Here is a 21,456-nt window from a genome sequence, read left to right on the forward strand (position 1 = left end):
GTTAGCCTACCTAACTTCTGGTTGGTGGTGCAGTGATATTAAAAATGTGACAGTTACCTAAAGTACCACCCCCCCCCACACACACACACATGACCAGAAAGGTCACCAAGATTATCAAATAAGAATTTGCTGAAATCATCCAGCAGCACCCCAAAAGCAGGCCTTCTCCATAGTGAGTCCAGGGTTTGGGAGTCCAGGGTCTAAAATTACCTAAACAGCACCACTGAAATCGTGAGACCACAAGGAAAAGGCACTCTGTGCATGCTTGTTGTGACATTTCACAGAAGGAGTCTGGGCCAAAGATAAAAGAAGTGATGCTAAGTGGCTGAGCAGCAGTGGAGCTACGTGACCAAGACCAGCTGTGGCTGCAAGAGATTTTTAAAAAATAATAATAATAATACACTGCTAATGAGACCATGAGAGTTTTTTGCACCTTTACTTTGGAAAACGTCTCTGATGTAACACAGTATTTTCCATCTGACTTCTTTCCCATTTAGCAAATACTTGACAGCAAATAATTGACAGCCTGTCATTTTAAAACTTAAACACCAGAGGGAGCTAAACACATACAGCTTGTTGCAGAATTGATTTTTATTTTTTAACAAATCTGACTGTACTTCTCAGGAGGCAAGTACTGTCTATATGAAAACACCTGTAGCAGTCCAGAATTATTATTATTTTAAAGCAGGGAGTGGAATTTGGATCAAAACCCAACAAAAGAGACTGTGTCTAATCCTTAACCTGCATGCATCCCCTCGCCACAATTTCAAATGTGAAATTGCCGCAACATGGCAATGGCCCCATCTCATCCTTCAATTTATAACTTATTCATTCACTTTTTAAAAAGAGCAAGATCCCTATGCCCTTACAGGTGGTTTAGCAATCATGTCACCTCTGCTCAGGAGATAATAAAATTATTATTAATAACAATACTACTAATAATAATAATTAGTAACACGGGTGGTGCTGTGGTCTAAACCACAGAGCCTAGGGCTTGCCAATCAGAATGTTGGCGGTTCGAATCCCTGTGACGGGGTGAGCTCCCATTGCTCGGTCCCTGCTCCTGCCAACCTAGTAGTTCGAAAGCATGAAGTGCAAGTAGATAAATAGGTACCACTCTGGTGGGAAGGTAAACGGTGTTTCCATGCACTGCTTTGGTTCGCCAGAAGTGTCTTAGTCATGCTGGCCACATGTCCCAGAAGCTGTCTGCGGACAAAACGCCGGCTCCCTTGGCCTATAGAGTGAGATGAGCGAGCAACCTCAGAGTCGTCCGCAACTGGACTTAACAGTCAGGGATCCCTTTACCATCACAGAGATTTGAAACTTCCTGGTTCCTTTAGTTAAATCTTTTTCTTTTACTGTCCCAGGGGAGAAGCTCAGTTTTTCTTTTCCAACAGACATTCAACGTTCTGTGGTTACCACCCAGTCTTCATTGGGCTGTTTGTGTTTGTTTCTCGGGGGTGGGGGGGCTTAATAATAATAAATAATAATAATAGTTTTCCATACCTTGGGGTTCCTTAAAGCATATCAATACTTCTCTTTTGCCTCTTGATGGCATCATTTTAGCTCCAAACCTGTTAGGACATACTACCTGAGTTTGATATTAGGAGTGATGAAGAAATCCAAGATTTTAGTAGAGTCATGATTGCTAAGCAGCAGGCCCACCCAGAAACAAAAGATAACAGTAAAGACACAAGACTGTGCCTTTCTAACTTAGTTCTTACTTCATGCAAGATCGTAGGCTGTTACCAAGAAGTAACATAGCCCACTATTAATACTGCAAGCCAAACGTGAGGCTGAAGTTGGTTTTGATTTGTAGCCAGGAAACAAACATCAGATTCCCAGCCCAAATCCAGCACTTATATTGCCTACAGAAACCTTGCGCTCCTTTAAATTAAATGCAGGCATGCGGTCCTATTCAATGTTTAACAGCTAAACAAACAATTAAAATATAAAAAAGAGATGCGAGTCCAGAAAAGAAAGAGTTCCTGTCTATGTTGCTATTGTTTAGTGGGGAGGGATGGACGTTTCTGCCCAATCACAGCAAATATCCGAAAGGTCTGTAGATTTTCTCTGAGCATCTAAACCAGGAAATGGACCCTGCGTGTCAGTCTACCCTTCCAAGTCTATGGCGATCTCATGTTCAGCCCCAGGGGCTTGTGGGAAGGCATCTCAGCCCCCACCCACCGAAGAAGTTAAAGAGCCTGCGCAGGTTTAAAGGTTCGCAGTAGCTGCAAGCTACACAAACCGGCTTAAGCAGCTTGCTGAGCCAATAGGAGCAGCTGTGTGTGAAAGAGCACATTCACAAACCACGGGGAGAAGCAATTGGGAGCAGCCAGTTTTGTGAAGGCAGCGTAGCCCCAAGGCACACTCTTAGAGCTTTGTTTTATTAGCAAGGGATGCTGCACCAATGTACGAGGATAAAATTCAAAAAAAGTATTTGCACCACCTTTTCTGCACACAGATTGCTGCACCTGGATAGCATGCACACTTTGTCCTGCCTGTATTATTTACTCCTTTTCTGGGAAACTAACACAGATGACTGCCAAATTAAAGAAGCCCTAACTTTGTGATGTTCTTTATTATGCTCACTCACTTTGCTGTCCTGCAGATGTTTCTCATCCTTTCCATTACTCCCATTCTACTCTGGGCATTCTTTTGTTCCTAATCTCTTGCGCATATTCACCTATTCCTCAATTCCAACTACAGTGGTACCTCTAGTTATGAACTTAATTCGTTCTGGAGGTCTGTTCTTAACCTGAAACTGTTCTTAACTAGAGGTGTGCTTTTGCTAATGGGGCCTCTTGCTGCTGCTGCGCTGCCAGCACACAATTTCCGTTCTCATCCTGAGGCAAGGTTCTCAACTTGAGGTAACTCTTCCAGGTTAGTGGAGTTTGTAACCTGAAGCATTTGAAACCTGAAGCATTTGTAACTCGAGGTACCACTGTATCTGCTTTTCTTGTTTGTCCCCCATCACACAGCTGTGTAACTCCATCTACTTCCACATCTCACAGAAGTTTCCTCCATCCCTACCCTTTAAAGATGGACTCTTGCAAAGATAAAGTTGAACACATTTAATACAGTAATGGCAACCAGCTGCCTCTAGGCATATTCGGCTTTAGAGCAATAATTTTTTTAAAAGATATAAATCCAAACAGGAGGCATGCAAAGAGCAGAAGAAACAGCAAGAGAAACTTGTGGTAGATCAGATGTTGGAACTTTGGGAGCAGGGAAACCTAGGTTCAAATCTGTACTTGTTGACTGGTCTTGAGCAAGTAGCTATTGAAAGCCAGTATCCTGTTGAACAGTGCTGCATTTGAGCCATGGAGAACTCAGTTCAAAGCTTCACCCTGCCATGAAGGTCTTTGCATGACCTTGGGTCAATCAGGATCCTACAGGGTTGCTGTGCAGATGAGGAGCGGCAGGGAAGTCCCATGCATGCCACCCAAAATATGGGCTAAAAATGCAACATATACATCAATGGCCAACGCTCTATTTTATCTCATGGCTGTTCTGAGGATAAAAATGGGATAATCCTGGAGGAACGGTGCAATATACACATGATAAATAAATAAAACAAAGAAACAATCGAGGAGTTTAAAAAAGGAAGAACTACGTCCCTAGAACTACTGGGAGGCAGTGCCAAACTCAGCTAGGACTTTTTTATCAGCCTCAGGTATGCTGTTTTGGCAAGTGCACCTGTATCAAATTACACTCTGCAACTAGCTCTGGGCCCTTTGTTCTGTGCCAGTCTCTCTGCACTCACTGGCATGCATATAAATATTTAGGAAATGGTAATGCTTGACAGCTGTTTAGTAATAAGGAAACAGACACTGCCTGCAGAATTAACCACAATAACACTTAATGGGCAGGTGCCGGGCAGGGTGTATTTACAGATTTTTTGGTAGGTGATTTTGAAGTATAGGAACGGTGCAGTAAACATTGGTAAGAGCTGGACTGTGCTTGGAATGCATATTCCTGTGCCTCAGCAAGTCAAAAAAGAAACTTGTGTATGGTACTGGCACAACTTGCATTGAATGGCGAATAGTGTTGGCAATATCGTGTGTATGTAAATAACAGGAGATTTTATTTATTTCAGTTTTGCAAAACTTCTTAGGAATTGAACAGGACCTGGAAGTGAGCACTGAGGTCATCAGGTTTGCTAACAATGCCAAGTTATTTAAGGTGGTGAAGATACAAGGCAAACGTGAAAAGCTCCAAACACAGATCTCTCCAAGCTGGGTGAATGGACAATAGAGCCAGATAAATGGCAAATGATGTTCAGTGCAAACTAAGTGCTGTGTGATCACACTGGGGCAAAAAGCAAACAAAAAAGCCACCCCCCACAATCTTAGTTTCGCATATATTGAACTGGCAGCGACTGATCAGGAAATAAATCTTGGGACTGTTGTGACAAACGACTCCATGGAAATGGCAGTGCAATGTACAGCATCCATGAGGATGGTGGATTCCACACTAGGAATTATTAGGAAAGGAACAGCAAAGAACTTTGCCAATATCATACCAATCTTTGATGAGGCCACACGTGAAACACTATGTACAGTGCTGGTTGCCTCATCTCAAGAAGGATATTGTAAACACTTACAGGGGGGAGAAAAGGAGAACCAAAGTGATTTGGGGGCTGGGGGCTAGGCTGGAACACCTGCCCTACAAGGAAAGGCTAGAGCTGTGAAAGCTTGTCTGGGGGTGTGGGAGTGATTAAAGATCACTTGATCGATCAGTTTACCCTACTACACAGGGTTCTTGTTGTATTAAAGGATGGGAAACAGGTATTCTCAGAGAGGCAGACTTGGCCCCATCTCTGTCAATGTTCAGTCACCAGCCCAAGACTTTTCCATTCACCCAGGCCTCCGGTTAATTCATTTTGCTTCATGTGGTGGTGTTCATCTTTTAGTGGGGTGGGTAGGACTTGACTCTTATTCATTTATTATTGGATGAGCATTTTATGTATATTGTTACTAGTGATTAAACCTTCTCTGGTTATAAATTGTTATATGAAAACTGTATTTTACTGTTTTCAAGTCGCTTTGAGACTTCATTGCAAAAAGGTAGTGTTGTTGTTGTTGTTGTTTAGTCGTTTAGTCGTGTCCGACTCTTCGTGACCCCATGGACCAGAGCACGCCAGGCACCTCTGTCCTCCACTACCTCCCGCAGTTTGGTCAAACTCATGCTGGTAACCTCGAAAACACTATCCAGCCATCTCGTCCTCTGTTGTCCCCTTCTCCTTGTGCCCTCCATCTTTCCCAGCATCAGTGTCTTCTCCAGGGAGTCTTCTCTTCTCATGAGGTGGCCAAAGTACTGGAGCCTCAGCTTCACGATCTGTCCTTCCAGTGAGCACTCAGGGCTGATTTCATTAAGAATGGATGCGTTTGATCTTCTTGCAGTCCATGGGACTCTCAAGAGTCTTCTCCAGCACCATAATTCAAAAGCATCAATTCTTCGGCGATCAGCCTTCTTTATGGTCCAGCTCTCACTTCCATACATCACTACTGGGAAAACCATGGCTTTAACTATACGGACCTTTGTTGGCAAGGTGACGTCTCTACTTCTCAAGATGCTGTCTAGGCCTGTCATAGCCCTTCTCCCAAGAAGCAGGCGTCTTTTAATTTCATGGCTGCTGTCACCATCTGCAGTGATCATGGAGCCCAAGAAAGTAAAATCTCTCACTGCCTCCATTTCTTCCCCTTCTATTTGCCAGGAGGTGATGGGACCAGTGGCCATGATCTTCGTTTTTTTGATGTTGATCCTCAGACCATATTTTGCACTCTCCTCTTTCACCCTCATTAAAAGGTTCTTTAATTCCTCCTCACTTTCTGCCATCAAGGTTGTGTCATCTGCATATCTGAGGTTGTTGATATTTCTTCCGGCAATCTTAATTCCAGCTTGGGATTCATCCAGCCCAGCCTTTCGCATGATGTATTCTGCATATAAATTAAATAAGCAGGGAGATAAAATACAGCCTTGTCATACTCCTTTCCCAATTTTGAACCAATCAGTTGTTCCATATCCAGTTCTAACTGTAGCTTCTTGTCCCACATAGAGATTTCTCAGGAGACAGATGAGGTGATCAGGCACTCCCATTTCTTTAAGAACTTGCCATAGTTTGCTGTGGTCGACACAGTCAAAGGCTTTTGCATAGTCAATGAAGCAGAAGTAGATGTCTTTCTGGAACTCTCTAGCTTTCTCCATAATCCAGCGCATGTTTGCAATTTGGTCTCTGGTTCCTCTGCCTCTTCTAAATCCAGCTTGCTGATGATGCCCTGAACTACTTGGGAAACAGGGTAGAATATATAATTATTATTACTTTTACAGAGTCTCTGCTTGCAATTCACAGCGCAAAACTGGGATGGCAGGTGACAGCAGCACATTATGCTAGTGGAAGAACAAACAAGTGGGGTCAGCCTCCCAATTGGTCCCTAAATGTTTTGTCTTTGAACATGCAAAGAGGACCTTTCTTTCACCCACTGAACAACCACAATTCTGATCATTACATATTCTAAGACTTCCAGGTTCCCTAGTCAGACCAGAGTCCTGGCACCAGCAAACACACTAATGGGCCTTGGCGGTTTTTGTGGCCTTTAACAATCCAACAGGTGATCCCAGCCTGCCTGCCCCCAAAACACATCAAGGAGGTGAAACTATCTACTGCTAATGTCTGCACAGGAAGTCGCTATGAAAGGCAGAACTGCATAGAGTCCACTTGAAAAGTTGGCAATTCTACCTGAAGCTGCTCCTTTTAAAAAAAAGGCATGTGGGAAAACAATTCCACTTAAAAGTTAGCTCCCAAATGATAGAATTTGCAGACTTTCTGAACTCGACTTGCACTGTATAAAACTGTTGGTGCACGGAAGTAGGACATTCGCTTGTTAGGCAGCAAACTTACAAAGCAAGCACAAACAAGGAGGGGTGTTTTGTGGGTTTTTTGAGCAATCGCTTTGAGGCTGCGATCCTATTCACATTTACTTGGAATAAGACCCAAGGAGCTTAGAGGAACTTCCAAGTCGATATGCGCAAAACCGGAGCGCAGTTTGTTCCATACTGGTAAAAAACAAAACAAAAAACCCAGCTGTAGCTTATCTGTTCTGTTTGGCTTTCTTTATCCATCAACACACACACACCGATTGTGTCCCCGTTACAGCCACCCCAACTCACCCTGAAAAGCTCTTGCATTCCGCAGCTGTGCAGCGGGAAAAGCCCCTACTTCCAAAACAACCGGGGCGGCTCTAGGACCCAGAGAGCTCCGCCCGTTAACCCTTTCTCGTCTTACTTAGCAAAAATTTAAGGCTTCGTTTGAAACGGATCTGAGCGCCGAGTGCCTTTTTTTCCAACGCCGGGAAGCTCATCGCCGGGAACAAATGAAAGAGCGAGCGAGAGGAAAGTGCCTCTGAACGTAGACAACGTGCTTTGCCAACGCCACTGCATAACCACGGCCAATTTCCCACACATCTGGGATCACCAGGGGGAAGGACTTCCCAGGTCAGAGGGATGTGGTTTCCGGGCAGCTCTGAGCCCCGGTACCTCTTTTTTTATTATTTGGAAATTAACCGCCGGCAGAAGCTCAAGCAGAATAGCCCGCAGCAGCAGCCTCAGCAGCCGCCCTGGCGAAAGTTGCATTTTCAGAACCACTAGACACAGATGAGCGTTGCACCCTTTAGCCACCCTGCCGTGATTTGTGTTTAGTGCATGCTGCCGGGCAGAACTTAATTTCAGCCAGGGCTCACCAAAGGTATAGTTGCCTCCTCCTGAGCTGCTGCAATGTTCTGGGTACCTGGTTGCACCTGCTCCTCTGCCCCCGTTTGCTTTGTGCAGTCGTAGACCGTAGAAGTGAGCAGCGCATCAGCTGCCGGGCGAAGAGTTCTGCATAACCTGGAAACTTGCTGGATGGAGAAATGACTTCTCCGGGGAGCGAGGTGGGGGGGGGGAGGCGGAAACCATCTGTCCCTTATTTACCGGCGTTACTACCTGCCGCTTTAAAAAAGTGCTCCCTTGCTTCTCTTTGACTAGATAGGATAGCGGGGTGGGGAGACAGAGAGAGTCTAGTCCAGACCACTTAAAATCTGGTTAGAATGAGATCTTGCGGGAAGGAACGTTAATTATTTCGGCTGTCAAGGGAGGGTTTAGAAATGCTTCTTAATAGCCTGTTTTATGACCCTGCGGGAGCAATGGGAGGAGTTAAGGGCGCTCACCAGTAACCCTGGCAAGAAAGCGGCTTCAGTCAAGTCATTAAATAAATACGCCCGAAATCCTTTGCACGCTTCTTTGGGACCAAGCCCCACTAAACCGGGCGCCTAGGTCTGTGCAGCCTGATCCTGCGCCCGCTTGCTCGGAAGTAAATCAGATTCGGGTTCATTGAGACTTGCTCCCAGGCAGATACGTTTAGGCTACAGCCTTAATAAGGTGTGAAGACTAGGTAGCTACATCTATTTGTTCTGTAGAGTGAACACCGTGCACTTTTCCTTTGGTTTAGCGTTTTGATAAACTGAGGCTGCAATCCTAAACATTCTTACTAGGGAGTAAGGTCCACTGAACACGGTGGGGCTTCCTGCTGAGTCAACGTGCGTAGGATTGCTTGTGAGCTTTGGACTGGAAGTCTCTGCAGGGACAGGGTGTTCTAGTGCAATAGTACTGAAGGGGTTGGAAGAATTGCACCTGCCAAAATGTCCTTTTCTATAATTAATACATGTGCAGAGCTCCCCTAAAGTGCAGAGAATTATTTATTGATTCACAGCATGGCAATCATTTACTGTATCTTCTGTTTTGAAACCTGGACTAGGCACTGTAAAGCGAGTCATGCTGTTTACTGGGGGGGTGGGTAGATGTAAGGAAATGAGGTAAGGAGAAAGGAGGTTGGAGATTTTGCACCCTTCCTTGTTATAAACTGCATGCAAAGTGTTTTAGAATTTCGTGTTTCTTTTTGTGATATTAGCTAAAGCTGCAATCTGTAATTGATTAACTAACTGCAATTTAATCAGCTGCAAAGGCATCCCTGACAAATAGGGGTAAGATATTAAATGGTGGGCTTTCCCCCTTCACACCCACACAGAAGTTAATCCCTCTTCTAAAATGTCACATACAAACAAAGGAAGAATACTTTCCCCCTCCAAAACTACTGTTTTATTCATATGCAAATCAAACAATCGATTAAACCTCATTCAGCCATAATGCAATGTAGCTCAAATATTGTTCCTGTTTTCCAGAGGGAATAGATACTGACTAATGGCTCAATGTCTCATAAGAAGCTAAACCATGCTATATTTCAAACAGTCATAGAAACGTAGAATTCTAGAGTTGGAAGGGACCCCGAGAGTCATCTAGTCCAACCCCCTGCAATGCAGGAATCTCAGCTAAAGGATCCATGACAGATGGCCATCCAACCTCTGCTTCTAAACCTCCAAAACAGGAGTCCGCCACCTTCAAATGGAGTCTGTTCCACAGCTGAACAGCTCTTACCATCAGAAAGTTTAAAATGTTACCTATTATCAGTTGTAGATAAAGCCTCCCTCTTGATGCATCTGATTAACCCACCAATCATAGTCACATTCAGAGTTTAAACCAGGCTTTAATTTTGGAGCCTGGAAATCATACGCTATGCTGAGGTAATTTAGTACTTATTAAGGTAAAGGTACCCCTGCCCGTACAGGCCAGTCTTGACAGACTCTAGGGTTGTGCGCCCATCTCACTTAAGAGGCCGGGGGCCAGCGCTGTCCGGAGACACTTCCGGGTCACGTGGCCAGCGTGACAAAGCTGCATCTGGCGAGCCAGCGCAGCACACGGAAACTCCGTTTACCTTCCCGCCAGTAAGCGGTCCCTATTTATCTACTTGCACCCGGGGGTGCTTTCGAACTGCTAGGTTGGCAGGCGCTGGGACCGAGCAATGGGAGCGCACCCCGCAGCGGGGATTCGAACCGCCGACCTTTCGATCAGCAAGCCCTAGGCGCTGAGGCTTTTACCCACAGCGCCACCCACGTCCCATTAGTACTTATTATTATTGATAAAAATTTATAGAGGGTGCCTCTGAACATGTGCAAAGTGCCTTTTCCTGAGCATTAGGGCAGCCACCATCTGGCAGGCATTCTTTGTCTTTCAACAGCTGCATAAGGGGCAGAAACTTGGCAGAATAAACATTTCCCTATCAACCTCTACTCCTGGCTCTGAATTGCTGCACCTGTTCAATTGCTTCCTGCCATGTAGTTGTTAAGAGCACTGGAGCCCAGAAAAAAAAGGCACAGCTGACTTCAACGAGTGGAGGGAAAGGTTTCTTGGAATCTTGAGAGCTCCAGCACTTTAATTTATGCAGCATACATCATTGAGGAGCTCTCACAAACCAATCCAGGGTGCAGCTTCTCAGGTGTTTTGCAGAACTCAATTAGGCTGTCACTAGGGTGGCGCTGTGGGACGCGGGTGGCGCTGTGAGTTAAACCACAGAGCCTAGGACTTGCTAATCAGAAGGTCAGCGGTTCGAATCCCCGCGACAGGGTGAGCTCCCGTTGCTCGGTCCCTGCTCCTGCCAACCTAGCAGTTCAAAAGCACATCAGTGCAAGTAGATAAATAGGTATCACTCCGGCAGGAAGGTAAACGGCGTTTCTGTGTGCTGCTCTGGTTCGCCAGAACCGGCGTAGTCATGCTGGCCACATGACCCGGAAGCTGTAGCTGGCTCCCTCGGCCAATAAAGCGAGATGAGCGCCGCAACCCCAGAGTTGGTCATGACTGGACCTAATGGTCAGGGGTCCCTTTACCTTTACCTTAGGGCCTGAGTCTCCTCAAGTGGCAGGATGAGCTGGTGGTAGAATCTAGAGATGGTGGGGTGGTTACACCACTTCAGACCAAAGGTGGGGGCATTTTTGTTGGCTCTCCCACTGCCAAGCTTCCTGCAGGTGAAACAAAAAAAACCACAAACTTAGCAATTTAAGGAGCCGATCTCAGACCATTTCCTACTGCATAAACTTCCGTCTGTGGGTTGTTGTTTTGACTTTTAAATTTCTTATTATTCGAGGTGCAAATGTTGCCCATTCCCATAAGCAGAAATGATACTGCCCTTTCTAGTGATCCAGGATACCCCCACTTCATTCTTCTGCATGTGGTGACCCCCATCTTCTTCCCAAGTGTATTTAGAATGAGCAGCTCTCCCCTATAAATCCCAAAATGGGTGGTTAAAGCCTGCCATTTCCCTCACCCTTTGAATAGGTGCTTATGTGCAAGGGGGGAATTGTGTTTTTTTTAAAATCTGTGTTAAACCTGTGGAACCAGATCCTGGTATTAATACTCAGGTTTAATTATTTGAAGTAGAAGGATGTGATGTTGTGTATGTGGTAACAATACTCCCTCTTTTAAAAAGTGAATGTTTCAGGTATTTCACAGCTGCATGACCAACAGGAGTCAACTGGTAAAGCTTTTACTATCTCAGTGGCTCCCAATAACAGGAAAGTGCTTCTAATGTGGTTGTTAAAAGGCACAGAATTTATCTTTTTCTGTAGTTAAGTGATAATGTTCTTAAGAATGTGCTAATCCCTGCACATAGATGGCTAAAAAAACCCAACACTTTAGGCCTGCCTAGAGGCTTAAACAACTTTTTTAAGAAGTATAAACTCTGGTATGCATGTGGCCATAGAAACTAAGCACTGTGGGCAGATAATAATGCGCATGTATTTGTGAAGGTGATTATTGTGCATGGGTGGGGGCAGAATCCTGGAAAAGAAAGGAGCCCGGCAATCCGGCTAAGTTGATGGCCTTCTTTTGTGAAGCCAATGCTCTCTCCTGGGCTGGCCTTTTGTCTGCAATGCTCGGCCAATTGCATACATTCTTAACAGTGCTCTACTGTTTGTGGGAAATACAAAGTGGTCTGTGACCACATGGGTGCAATGAGGCCTAGTCAGTTGCACAGCCCATTTGATCTGAGCATGCTCAGGGTGGGTGGGTAGGGGGAGGGCGGAGAGGAGTGGTGCCATCCATTCCAGAAAGCAATGGGAATTGCAAAGGCAAGAAGTGGAGGTAAGGCATTGACTATCTGAGGCAGCTGTGGAGAACACTTGGGTGGACTTGGAAGGGTGCAAGCTGATGCTCGCTGGACTTCTTGGTTGGCAAGAAGCACCATTGCACGTGAGAAATCAGACCAGTAAGAGCTACCCACTCCCCCCTCAAAAAACACCCTGTGTTTCATTTTTCTGTCCTTTCCTGACTTCATCCTGCTTTACTTCTCTTGTTTGATTTTATTGCAGTGGTTTTTGAACAGGGCATAGTAGGATTGCCACATATATATATATATATATATATATATATATATATATATATATATACAGTATATATTGGTCTAACAAGTGTATCAGTTAATACATTTGCAGGTACTGAGGTGAACAAATGTGTGTGGGCTGGGGAAAAGAAAGCAGCCCCAAGATATGGCTCAGAATTGCACTACGTGTTCCCAGATTTCTCTGGTGTAAAAAAAGTAATAGGTTTGCCTTCTCTTGATGCGGTTATGCTCCCCATGAAGGAGCGGGTATGCAGCTTGGGGGTACTTTTGGATTAGGGTTACCAGATGTCCCTGGTTCCTGGGGACAGTCTCCAGATTTGCAAATCTGTCCCCGAGAAATGTGGCGGCAGCAGCCCAGAGCCAACCTGGTAGCGCAGTTGGCTCTGGCAGGCTTCAGGAGCTGCTTGCTGCTTCCTGCCATGGCGCCTGCCATGTTTTCCTCGCCGGAAGTCCCCATATGATGCGTTGCACACAGACCCATCATATGGGGACTTCCAGGAGGCAAACTGGCTGGCGCCACAGAGGCAAGCAGCTCCTGAAGCCAGCCAGAGCCAACTGCTCTATCAGGCTGGCTTCGGGCTGCTGACTGCTGCTGCCACTGCTGAAGGGGAACTGGGGACGTCCGGCAGTACAGATCTCCTGCCCGCTTCCCCCTTTGTTTTGACTGATCGGGGAAGGCTCGGAAGTTGCAGGCGGATGGCCATTGCCCAGTTTTTTAAAAAACTGTGCATTTATGTTTCACAGGGTGCAAAAGAAGGGCTTTGCACTTTTATACAATATGCATGTGTGCCTGGGCCCAGGATCTTTTTTTTTCTTTTCTTTTTTTTGCCTCACCATCCCCACTACTGGCTCCCTGTTGCTACTCAGCTTCAAAAAAAATAAAAGAGTCCCCAGATTCATTGAAAAAAAATCTGGTAACCATATTCTGGATCCTTTGCTGTTGCTTGAGGCTCAGATGGCCTCAGTGGCACAGTGTGCCTTCCATCAGCTTCAGCTGGTGGCTCAGCTGCACCCCTATCTGGACAAGGATAGCCTAACTAATGTCGTCTACGCTCTGGCAACCTCTAGGATAGATTACTGCAATGTGTTATATGTAGGGCTGCCTCTGAAGACAGTTTTAAATGTAACCAAGCCAGCTTTTTGATGCAGAAGGAGCCAAAATGTGTGCTTGCTTATTTTACAAAATGTATACTGATTGACTGTAGTAAAACCTCTAAGAGGTTTGCAAGAAATGTGTTGTTTATTTTCAAATACCACTGTAACACACCCTTTTCAGAAGACAGAATCAGATTGTTTTTGCTTGTTTGTTTTGCCTGAACTTTCTGTTCCTTCAATTCTAGCTAATATGATATTTCAAGCATAAGAAATCTCTTTCACAAGACTAGCAAACTGGTAGATTTTTAGAGCCCTTGCTGACCTATGGATTGATTGAAGCCTGCTGCCTTGTTAATAATGTTGCTGGAATTACAATTTAAATGGTTCTAATTCTTACAATTTTTTGTGTGATTATCACCCCTCCAGGTTGGCATCAAGACAGCCATAGGAGCTTTCCGCAGCTGATAGGCTCTCCTAGTGGCAAATTGGGTGTTGGAAACCCTAGTAAAAGGCCACATAAACTCAGAAACCGATTCAAAAATGAGGAGGAAAATGGCAGCCAAGCGGAATATGGTAGCTCAGTATCTACAGTGTCCGGCACCACTGGAGCAAAGAGTGCAGCCGTCAGTGAAAATGGAGAAGGAGCCAGACCCAATGGGTTCTGACGCACTGGGGATATCAGAGGGTTCAGTAAAAACCTATCGTATTGTGCAGGTTGGGACAGCTGGAGGCGGCCTAAGGCTGATAACACCTCAGCAGACCAGGAGCGAACGGCTGGAAACACCCCAGCGGTGGGAGATTCAGGGGCAACAGGAATTGCCAACGCCAGATCTCACGCCAGTTCAGTCGCCGGCGTGGAGGAACCTGCAAGTGCCAGAACTCACATTGACAGAAGACGTTGAGACCTACCTGGCTACCTTTGAGGACGTGGCAGAGGCCTGCAAGTGGCCGAAGGAACAGTGGGTGACGCGGCTCATGCCCGCCCTCAATGGAGCCGCGCTGCAGGCCTACAATAACTTGGATCCCAGAGAGAGTGGGGATTATGGGAAAGTGAAGGCCGCTATCTTGCGAGAGGATGCCGTCAGTCTGGAGAGGCAGCGCCAGAACTTCAGGCACTTCCGCTACCAGGAGGCCGAGGGCCCTCGCGAGGTCTGTGCCCGCCTGCGAGGGCTCTGCCATCGCTGGCTGGAGCCAGAAAGCCGCACCAAGGAGCAGATTGTGGAGCTGTTGGTCCTGGAGCAGTTCCTGACCATCCTGCCAGAGGAAATGCAGGACTGGGTTCAGGAATATCGCCCCAAGACCTGCGTTCAGGCCGTGACCCTGGCAGAGCATTTCCTGCTGAAGCAGCAGGAAGGCGAGAGGTGGGATCAGCAGGTGAGAACATTTTGTAGTAGTAACTGGAAGTTTTAGGAAGCTGAGGAAGTTTTAGATCATGTTGCTGAGGTCTACCGCAAGATTGAAATGCTTGCACAGAAACCTGGGGAATATCAATTTTATATTTATTAAAAAGCTTTTCTTTTCCATTTTGTGCACAAGAATGCATATAAAACCCTAAAAGTAGTGGTTGCTATGTGGGTGCTGATGTGCCATGCTCTGAAGGCTAGAAATTCTGCCTTTTCTTTTGAGCTTGTAATATTTCATCCAGCATTGGACAAATCTCATAAGGCTTTGTTGTTGTTGTTTAGTCGTTTAGTCGTGTCCGACTCTTCGTGACCCCATGGACCAGAGCACGCCAGGCACCTCTGTCCTCCACTACCTCCCGCAGTTTGGTCAAACTCATGCTGGTAACCTCGAAAACACTATCCAACCATCTCATCCTCTGTCGCCCCCTTCTCCTTGTGCCCTCCATCTTTCCCAGCATCAGTGTCTTCTCCAGGGAGTCTTCTCTTCTCATGAGGTGGCCAAAGTACTGGAGCCTCAGCTTCACGATCTGTCCTTCCAGTGAGCACTCAGGGCTGATTTCATTAAGAATGGATGCGTTTGATCTTCTTGCAGTCCATGGGACTCTCAAGAGTCTTCTCCAGCACCATAATTCAAAAGCATCAATTCTTCGGCGATCAACCTTCTTTATGGTCCAGCTCTCACTTCCATACATCACTACTGGGAAAACCATGGCTTTAACTATACGGACCTTTGTTGGCAAGGTGACGTCTCTACTTCTCAAGATGCTGTCTAGGCCTGTCATTGCCCTTCTCCCAAGAAGCAGGCGTCTTTTAATTTCGTGGCTGCTGTCACCATCTGCAGTGATCATGGAGCCCAAGAAAGTAAAATCTCTCACTGCCTCCATTTCTTCCCCTTCTATTTGCCAGGAGGTGATGGGACCAGTGGCCATGATCTTCGTTTTTTTGATGTTGAGCCTCAGACCATATTTTGCGCTCTCCTCTTTCACCCTCATTAAAAGGTTCTTTAATTCCTCCTCACTTTCTGCCATCAAGGTTGTGTCATCTGCATATCTGAGGTTGTTGATATTTCTTCCGGCAATCTTAATTCCAGCTTGGGATTCATCCAGCCCAGCCTTTCGCATGATGCATTCTGCGTATAAATTAAATAAGCAGGGAGACAAAATACAGCCTTGTCGTACGCCTTTCCCAATTTTGAACCAATCAGTTGTTCCATATCCAGTTCTAACTGTAGCTTCTTGTCCCACATAGAGATTTCTCAGGAGACAGATGAGGTGATCAGGCACTCCCATTTCTTTAAGAACTTGCCATAGTTTGCTGTGGTCGACACAGTCAAAGGCTTTTGCATAGTCAATGAAGCAGAAGTAGATGTCTTTCTGGAACTCTCTAGCTTTCTCCATAATCCAGCGCATGTTTGCAATTTGGTCTCTGGTTCCTCTGCCTCTTCTAAATCCAGCTTGCACTTCTGGGAGTTCTCGATCCACATACTGTTTGAGCCTTCCTTGTAGAATTTTAAGCATAACCTTGCTAGCGTGTGAAATGAGTGCAATTGTGCGGTAGTTGGAGCATTCTTTGGCACTGCCCTTCTTTGGGATTGGGATGTAGACTGATCTTCTCCAATCTTCTGGCCACTGCTGAGTTTTCCAAATTTGCTGGCATATTGAGTGTAGCACCTTAATAGCATCATCTTTTAAAATTTTAAATAGTTCAGCTGGAATACCATCACTTCCACTGGCCTTGTTATTTGCAGTGCTTTCTAAGGCCCATTTGACTTCACTTTCCAGGATGTCTGGCTCAAGGTCAGCAACCACACTACCTGGGGTGTACGAGACATCCATATCTTTCTGGTGTAATTCCTCTGTGGAATTATAAGGCTTACGAATGGTTTTAAAAACAGCAACACACACACACACACAACCAAAAACACTATAAACTGATTCATGAGTCTAAATTTTTCGCTTGGTATGTACTGCATGCTCACAGTCCCAGAATACACACCAAGATAACAGAATGTACATAACTGAGGTGGTGCAGTCCTCACAGACAGAGGGACTATACCACTACAAGTTGCACATACAGAGAGATTTGTGTGATAGGTGTGGAATCATGTCCCGTTTGGAAGCATTATTCACAGGAAGGGTATGTGGGGAAGGTTTGTTTCATTTTAACTTTTCTGTACACTGCGGTTAATAGTGGCTTGCAAACGAAATGGCTAACATCAACGTAGAAACTTCATTTTGTTAAATGTGAAGTCCTTTGCTAAACTGATTCGTTTCTCTGTTGTTAACAATGAGACAGCAGCGCAGGTGAGGAAGCAACAGGAGCCATGCCTTAACTCCTGCACTGTTAATCCAAGCCTCCCCCTTCATTGTGCACATTTGAATGAGCCCTGAATCAGGCCTTTGCCCACCTAGTCCAGTACACATGCGCTTTCTCTCTCTCTCTCCCCCCAACTGAACGCCGTTTTCCAGACAGAGCTCTTTCCTTGCTTGCCTTCCAATCTGTGCTCCTTTGAAAGTGATGGCTCCAGGGACTGTAGCCTTTATCTTTTTTTAACTGACTTCTCCAATTCTACAGTGGTATGATCTTATGAACATACCCCTCTCTGGCTTGAATGGGGTCCTTGCTGTTTTTTCAGGTGCTGGGGCCTTTTGTACTCGAGGAGGCTGTGAGCTTCCCAGAAACTGAGCAAGTGCCCTTGGACACCAGGCAGACGATGCTTTGCAGAGATGCCAAGGAGGAGGTGAACGAAAATGCCACTTCATTGGGTAAGGATTTTGCAATAGCATTCTAGTACAGGTGAGAGTATTAACGGGTTGCTCTCCTATACTGTTTTTCACTGTCTGTCTCTCCCCCCCCCCCCCCGGAATATTTCCTCCCTTCCTCTCTGGGTTCCCAGCTCTGGGATTATTAACACAAGGCAGCCAGTGTGTTGTGCAGTACCTCGGAGAAAAATAGGCTCACGTGGCACCTCTGTTGTGCATTCATTCTGCGCTTCAAGGAAGTCACACTTAGCCTCAGTTATTCATATCTAAAATGGCATATTTTTGTGGAATGCATTTGAGAGAGGTCATGAGGCTAAGTCCTGTTTTCAGTGCTAAGACTCATATTTGTAATAGACTGCATCCATACTAACTTAGTTTTATTCAGTTCCCATTAAAACCCAAGTGAAAAGTTAGTTAGACTTAGATCCACTTGATTTCTGTGGGTACCAAGTGCAATTAGCTTGTAGTGCAAAACTATACGCATCTACTCAGAAGTAAGTCCCATTAAGTTCAATGGGGCTTACTCCCAAGTGATGTGGGTATAAGATTGCAGCCCAAGTCTGGATCCAACCCAGTACAATTCATTGTTAGCATGATCTTAAGTGTTTCTCTCTACGCTTTGTGCAATTCAGAGTGTTGGTCCTAGCCTTTGAAGCCTCCACAGTTAAAAATTGAAATACCTTTACATTGCCTTCTTCCTGCATCAGTATGCCTGTCCACTGAGATCATCGTATATAAGGCATTTCTCAGGATTCCCCCATCAAGGCAACCAGAGAGAGCGCCTTTTCAGTGGTGGCTCCTAGCCTTGGCATGTCCTCCGTAGGTACTATAATTTAGAAACCAGGCAGAAACATTTCTGTTTTCCCAGACTGTTAAGAGCTGCTAATCTTAGCATGTTTAACACTGTACAATTTTGGATGGTTCCTGTCTATTTGAATGGTTTGTTGTTTGATTTATTATTTTTTAAAGTATACTTTACTTGCGACTTTGTTAACCACCCTGGCTGCATTAATTTATGTTGAAGGTCCAGGTTATAAATTATGTAAATAAGTAACTAACTGGAGGTGATAGCTCCAGGGCATGTGCAGAGTTGACAGCCAGTGTTCAGTAATGGTTATAGTATTGAAATAGGACTCAAATCCCCACTCGGCTGTGAAGCTCATTGTGTCACTGTGCAGCCTCCAGCTCTCAGTCTGATCTACCTTACAGGATTATTTGTTTCACTTGCTGCATTTATATAGCTGCTCCACAACAGGAGCAAACCAACAACAACATTTAAATTCAGGATAAAGCAAACAAATATGTAATAAGTATTTCCTTTTTTAAAAAAATGGAGAGCAATTAAAATACTTAATTGGGAGGTTATAAAGGATAGAGAAGAACCATGTAGACCACCCTAAATAAATATCTGCCTCCCTTGCCAATGTAGAATCTTAACTACCGTAGTCCCCACATATTTAGGAAGGGAGGCGAAGCAATAGGTTATGGATCAGATTGCATGCCTTCCGGCAGCAACCCTTCAGCTTTTGGCCCCCCTCTTTCACACACACCACCTTCTTTCCAGCAGCGAAATTATCAAGTGTTTCTACTAGTCTGATAGATTGATTAAAATGGGAAATTTTCTTTCCATCCAGCAGGTGAAGAGATCCAGACCAAAAACGAGGGGGGCTTTCTAATACAGGAAAGCATAAAGAAGCAGAGAAGCCGGATGCTCCCCACCTTGCAGCCAGCCCAGTTCGCCTGCCAGAACGTCGACGGCCAGCAGCCTGCGAATAAGCAAGACGCGCTTTTCCCCTGCCCCGAATGCGGGAAGAACTTCTCTCGCAAATCCACCCTCACCAGGCACCGGAGGGTCCACACTGGGGTCAAGCCCCACCAGTGCACCGAATGCGGGAAAAGGTTCCTGCACAAATTCAACCTGGTGAACCACATGAGAACCCACCTGCGGGAGGAAGCGAGCCGCTGTTCACTTTGCGGGAAGAATGCAAAGTGGAATTCGGGCCAGGGGGGCCACGACAGGAAGGCCGGGTGCTGCGAATGCGCAGAAAGTTTCGGCCTGCAGTTCAGTGCAGAGCAGAGCATGCAGGAGAGGGAAGAGCCCTTCAGCTGACTTGAAGGCAAAGGCGGGAATTGTAGCTGACTTGAATGTAGAGGAATTTTTTTTTAGGAAATACTCTAAACCTAGGGGATCTGTTTTATTTTTATTTTTGTCCTGGAACTCTTTAGAAGCAGGAACTGCCTTCTGATGACGAGGTGGTTACCTTTAACATAATCGAAGCAAAGAATGCCTTCAGCAGCTCAGATGGGTTGTATGTTTGTTTGTTTTCCTTTGGATGTTTGTCAGTTTATGGAGGGGAGTGTGGTGTAAGAAGGCAAAGAAGCCCCAACCTGCATTTACAGTGGGAAATATTTGCTCCTCCTAATGCCGTTGTGAAAGAGAGCAAAGATGGACAAGGATCCCTGTTGTGTCAGTTGCACAGGACCTACATGCAGAACTAGTAAAAACTACACACAAACGCAATGTGATTGAACGGCATCTTATCCACACACTCTTTTCAACTGACAGAATAGCTGTCTGAATATGGAAATCTGAGCAGTGAAAAGATAAGCTTCACCCTCAAAACTTATTATCATAAATAGGAATGCAAGCTCAAAGTATCTGTATTGGATGATCTGGAAAGCCATGTGGGTGGGTGCCAACCAATCATATTTTGGCTAAGAAATGACATAGTCAGAATTCTGTTAGTTTGGAGCAAACTCCTGGTAATGTGTCACCTCAAAGGCCTTCAAACCACTTCCTCCTTCATGGTGGTCTTTAACAAAACATACTCACTATTGCAACGTGGAGGAGATCTGTTCTATTGACATTCAACTTTTCTTTGTTTTTCTTTTTTCATAGCCTCTCAATTTAGAAGTGGAGCAATTCATAAAGAATATTTGTTGTCCATTCAAACTTCTCCTTTTACAATTTGTGGCATGAGATCTCCCTCTGACACTAGTTTTCTCCCCACCCAATTAATTTACTTTTACTTCTTTTTTTACTTTTAAGAATTAAAAGAGTCTCCATAGTTTCACATGCCCAAGGGGGACCTTGGACTCATGTTTTTTTCCTCAAATAACAGCTTTCCATACCACTAAAGCATTTCAGAAGTAGTTTGTGATAAGAAATGGGAGGTCTGATATTCAAAAGGGTGGGGGGAGTTTTTAAAAATCCTACTGTGTATGGCTAACGTAGCTTTTGGAACTCTGCCTCCGTTTATTTGTACAAGTCTGTCAAAACACGTTTCAGTATTTCAAGCCTTTCTAACACTACCAGTTTTAACCCCTGTAACACTGTTGATACACCAAAATTGCATGTTTGGAAACCTGCAATGGTTATAGCTGCATATGTAAATTTTAGGGTTTTTTTAAAAAAAAGAGAGAGAAAGAAAAAAAGGAATTGTTTTCATAAAAATTTTTTATTAAAGCTTTATTTTTGTGTAGTTTGCACATTAAAAAAAGTTTAATGTTGTAATAGCGATGTTTAATTCTACATATCCTGCTTAACATGGCTACAACCACCCTTCAGTTGTTATCTCTTAGTTTATAACCCATGGACAATGAATAGAACCTATGTTACATAATGGTTGTCGTGAAAAGAGCTCACAAAGCAGAATTAAGACTCCCAATTCCGTATACACTTACCTTACCTAGAAATAAGTTCCACTCAACTTACTGGGCATGGACTTCAGTCTGAGTTGGCATGCATATAGAATTGCACTGTACGGGGCCCAGCTACCAAAGTGTTCTAAGAATAGAAATATTGAGATGATTACCAAATACTCCCCTTAATAATGCTCTGTTTTATTTTAAAGTCTCCTGTCAGTGTTAGAGAAGGAATTGTTTTAACGAATAACAAACGCCTTTCCCAAAGGACTCTCCACGTTTG

General features: G+C 44.9%; 1 protein-coding gene across 6 annotated transcripts; it reads left to right on the plus strand.

Annotated features, from left to right (window-relative positions):
* Window positions 1–7,292: 7,292 nt before the first annotated feature.
* LOC128401043 (zinc finger and SCAN domain-containing protein 32-like) lies at window positions 7,293–21,042 on the plus strand. 6 transcript variants are annotated; one of them, XM_053363916.1, is made up of 4 exons: window positions 7,293–7,497; window positions 13,790–14,737; window positions 17,402–17,531; window positions 19,163–21,042. In XM_053363916.1, exons 2-4 carry the CDS (start codon window positions 13,904–13,906, stop codon window positions 19,636–19,638), a joined length of 1,440 nt encoding a protein of 479 aa, XP_053219891.1. In that variant the 5' UTR covers window positions 7,293–7,497; window positions 13,790–13,903; the 3' UTR covers window positions 19,639–21,042. The 6 variants fall into 6 exon arrangements, with proteins under 6 accessions (XP_053219891.1, XP_053219895.1, XP_053219889.1 ...); XM_053363920.1 differs by lacking the exon at window positions 7,293–7,497 and adding an exon at window positions 7,504–7,747 and having other exon boundaries at window positions 19,166–21,042; XM_053363914.1 differs by lacking the exon at window positions 7,293–7,497 and adding an exon at window positions 7,505–7,747.
* Window positions 21,043–21,456: the final 414 nt, after the last annotated feature.

Source organism: Podarcis raffonei, chromosome 13, assembly GCF_027172205.1.
Source record: "Podarcis raffonei isolate rPodRaf1 chromosome 13, rPodRaf1.pri, whole genome shotgun sequence".
Classification (NCBI taxonomy): domain Eukaryota; kingdom Metazoa; phylum Chordata; class Lepidosauria; order Squamata; family Lacertidae; genus Podarcis; species Podarcis raffonei.

What these genes read in the sequence shown, in the direction of transcription:
- LOC128401043 (XM_053363916.1), top strand. Translation starts at nt 13,904, where the DNA reads ATGAGGAGGAAAATGGCAGCCAAGCGGAATATGGTAGCTCAGTATCTA. An exon ending in GCGAGAGGTGGGATCAGCAG is followed by an intron (nt 14,738 to 17,401) that starts GTGAGAACATTT and finishes CTGTTTTTTCAG; the next exon opens with GTGCTGGGGCCTTTTGTACT. An exon ending in CGAAAATGCCACTTCATTGG is followed by an intron (nt 17,532 to 19,162) that starts GTAAGGATTTTG and finishes CTTTCCATCCAG; the next exon opens with CAGGTGAAGAGATCCAGACC.